This window comes from Condylura cristata, unplaced genomic scaffold, assembly GCF_000260355.1.
Source record: "Condylura cristata isolate star-nosed mole 26May11 unplaced genomic scaffold, ConCri1.0 scaffold00017, whole genome shotgun sequence".
Taxonomy (NCBI): Eukaryota; Metazoa; Chordata; class Mammalia; order Eulipotyphla; family Talpidae; genus Condylura; species Condylura cristata.
Window position 1 is genome coordinate 33,405,949 of NW_004567118.1, and position 4,005 is coordinate 33,409,953.

The 4,005-nt window shown below is 39.4% G+C and overlaps 1 protein-coding gene across 1 annotated transcript in view; it reads right to left on the reverse strand.

The window, feature by feature from the left end:
• RPA1 (replication protein A1, 70kDa) overlaps window positions 1–4,005 on the reverse strand; it is a 42,175-nt gene that overhangs the window by 5,299 nt on the left and 32,871 nt on the right. The window contains exons 14-15 of the mRNA XM_012726638.1: window positions 2,546–2,722; window positions 495–602 (exon numbers count right to left, since the gene is read on the reverse strand). Of these exons, the coding sequence (XP_012582092.1) occupies window positions 495–602; window positions 2,546–2,722 (285 nt within the window). The remainder of the gene's footprint in view (window positions 1–494; window positions 603–2,545; window positions 2,723–4,005) is intronic.

Sequence of the window (4,005 nt, forward strand, 5' to 3'; positions counted from 1 at the left end):
AATACTGTTGTCCAAACAGTAATACGAGAAACAAGTGATCTATTATGGTAAAGTGCTGTTTTCTAAGTCACTGACTAATTGTGAGCACATCCAAGATGGAGGAAATTAGCGAAAATCAGATGAGCTCTATATAGAACCCCAAAGAAACAAACCAAAAAATATTAAGAGTGCAAAAAAGGGGTGCGTCTTATAGCACAGAATTATGAAATAAAATTCAGAGTTGTGGCCAGGGCTTCCCTGGTGGCCTAGGGGTTAAGTCTCAGTACTATCTCTACTATCGCATGACTTTAATTCCCAGCCAGGAAGATGACCCACATGGCGCGGCGGACCTCTCCTGACCCGCCCGCTGCTCCCCTCAGCAGAGTGTGTCAGTGGATCTACCTGTTCTGCTCCCCACCCTGTCTCTGGTGAATCTTCTCACCCCCATACCTCTAGACTACTAACCATTTCTTTTATACAAAAATAAATATTTGGGGAAAGGAGGTGTGGCTGACCTTCTCTTTTAACTCCCCAAGATAAGCAGCGCTCTGTCCGAGGATGGCCTCTGCAGTATCCTGGAAACAAGTGACCCACTGATTCTCATGATAATCAGCAATATTTACCTAAAAAATACAACTCTGTATTATTTCAACACAGAAACAGTAAAAGACACATTTAGGAACATTAACTTTTCCCACTCATTAAAATAATTTTTAGTGGGGGGGGAAACCATTACCACAATATGTACTGTCTCCCTTCTGAAACATGTGAAAGCAGCTTAAAATCTAAGGCTGGGTCACAGCAGGAACACAATATACTGTGGATGTGTGATTTCAGATCTCAGTTCCCCTTAGCTGCAAAGGCTTTGGGATTAAAAATTTTGAATGAGCCTTGAATGCAAGCTCTCTGCATTTTAAATTTTACCTTCTCTAATCACTAGGAGGAATTCCATGAGGTTCTAGTCACTACTGAACATCCCAGATAATTTAAAAGCCTGAGTTAAAGGCTTTCATCAGCCTCCAAATTTACCTAGCAACAGAAATGGGAATCTATTTGGACCATGGTGTAAAATTAAATAGGAAGAGGGTCAAAGAATCCACTTGTTATGGCAAATGGCCTACTAGAAGCAACAACAAAAGTTCTTCTTTAAAGGTGTCATTATGATGATTTTACATATCCACTTGGCACACACATGGGTTTCAATATTAAAATAAAGATGCTAGGTCTCACCTCCAGCTGAGCCCATGCTGCCTCCCTCCAGAGGCAGAGGGCACCACTCTCCTGGGTGAGAGCACCTGCGGAGGGGCCCACTGGGACCCCATGAACCAGCATGCCAGACCCCTACTTGGAAGTTTAACAGGAAGTCCGATGGTATAAAGCAATTTTTTTCATTTTAGCTCAAAAAATCCTTTGCAGAAAACATGAAGCCTAAATGGAGAACAGCGCTGCCAAAATTTTTAAGGAGGGCAACGGGAATGCTTTATCTAAAGATTTCTTCTTTAACTTCCTACTACAAGAATATATACTATGGTGGGGAAAAAGGAAAATGGAGAAAACTATACAGAAGAAAATGGAAAAAACTATACAGAAGAAGAAATGTCAACCAGTATTTGTTATTTACTACTATCAACAGCCTGGTAATCATCCTCCAGGTTTGTTTTTTTTTCAAGATTACATAAAACACACCATTTTAAATGTATTATTTTCAACTTATTTCAAACATGTTAACAGCAGAAACTGTCAAATAAGTGGCAAATTCTAACAACTTCATGAAGTTGTTATTCCACTCTACGTAAAGGAATGAACCAGTAGAACATTAAGGATATTAAGTTGAATCCAAGCTCTCAAAATAAAAACAAGGTACTAGACAACTTTGTACAGACTGACCTGTCTGATTGTTTTTTTTAGGAGAGAGCCCCTCCAAGTGTCTCTTATGTCAAAATAAATATTTTTAAGGCTTCTGATATATTAGTGCCAAATCACCTTCTAGAAAAACCATGCTCATTTTCTTGTACCTTTATTATAATTTAGTGTAATTTTTAAAAAGGACTTATACCTTTCATTTCAAAGATTTTTAAAACAAACAAATGATTCTGACAATCAAACAGACACCATCCCTCATTAGTGTGCAATCACCTCTCTGCAGCACGTTCACATCAGCCCTAGGAAGGCCGAGAGAGGTGCTCCACAAGAAAAATAACGTAACATAGGCATCAGCTGTGAATGTGTCATTACTGGCCTCCAAAAATGTCATTTCAAATTATCTTAACAGTTGTTAGGGGAGGGCCACCACTGCTGTCACTGTATATGCACAGCAGACTGAAATCAGGCAGGTGCCTAAATGCAACTTTCTGGTATGAGAAAAGCTTTTAGTAACAGAAAACAGACTGTTATTTTGTTCAGTGGAAGGCTCATTAGTCCCATATTTATAGAATAATAAGCTCTTCAGCACTTCCTCCTCTGTAGGCATCCCACCATGAGCGTCCTTGTTTTCACCGTTACGCCTGGCCTTTGGTGGGGACTCGAGGTAACACCATGGTGGTTCTCATGTACCCATTCTACTTACTGACAGGATCATGCGGTACTTGAAATTGGGAAATTCACTGTCACACTTCTCACAGCGATATAAGCCGTTCTGTTGATCAATCACTTTCTTATTGCACTCCTGATTTGGACAGGCTTGGTACATGCAGTTCTCTTTGCGAGCAAGAATCACTGTTGCCACAGAACTAAAGTAGTCCGCCTTTAAGAGAAAAAGCCCAGGAATGAACTCAGAGGCAGTCCAAAGCTTGCCCTTAAGGGTAGTGATAAATGCTTATACATGGGATTCTCAGGGTCACACCGAGATTGTAGGGAATCATTTATTCTGTAGTTCTAGAAATCACTGTGCTGACTTACAAAACTTATGAAGCTACAAGTTCTAAAGCACATACTTCCTTAAAATTGAGGTAATTCTAAATTAGAGTAAATTAAATATAACTGAAACAGACTACACAAAAGACAGACTTCAAAAATCTGTTCTCTCTCTCTTCTTTATTTTTGTCTAATTCTCTTTGACAAAGGGGTCAGTAAGTATTTCTGTAAAAAGTCTGATAGTAAATATTTCAGGCTTTACAAAACCACTTGGTCATAGTCTGCTGCAGCTACTCAGCCCTGCTGTTGTAAATGAAAGCATTTACATGGCTGTGTTAAAACTATTTACAACAGGAGACAGGTCTGTTTGCATTATTAAATCCTGGCCTAAGAATGCAAAAATAAATGAAATGTGCCTTTGAGTGGAGAAATCACTGGTAAGTAAATAAGTCATATGCTCAGGCTATCTGTGGTTACTACTTCTTTTGCTTTAAAACTCCACTACATAAAGGATATGGGGTGTGGATGATGTTAGGGTGAGTGGTTCCTTCATGGTGTACTCTGGATTCAGAGCCAGGCCTGCAACCTCTGGGTTTCCTAATATCTCAGTTCAAATGAGGAAAAGCAATAATGTGGATATTAACAGAATTTAGGTAAGTTCTCAATCTAGAAGGCTCTGGGAGCTTTCTATTGGGTATTTTCAGAGTCTAAATTCAAGGCAACAAAGCCAGTCTTTAAAATTTGGGTATAAGTAAGGATTCCTTGACTTGATTTCTTATTATATGCTTTAGATCTAAGAGAGAAAGTGGGTAATAACAGAACCCTGGGAGTCTGGACAAAAGATCTGTCTAATGTTTAAATTATTAGGATGCTGGAGCATGTGAGCTGCAGTTGATGCCAAGGGGTAAGGGAGCACAGTAAGATGAGACAGTGAGGGGTAAAAAAGCATATTGTTATGCAGACACACAGATCAATAGAATTGAGTAGGAAGCCTAGAAATTAACCCACAGACCTATGAACAACTAATCTTTAAGGAGCAAATATGCACTAGAACAAAGACAGTTTACTCAATAAATGGTGCTGAGAAAACTGGACCACTACAAGCAAAAGAATGAAACTAGACTACTGTCTCACACTATGGACAAAAAACAGCTCAAGGCCCTCCCTCGTGGC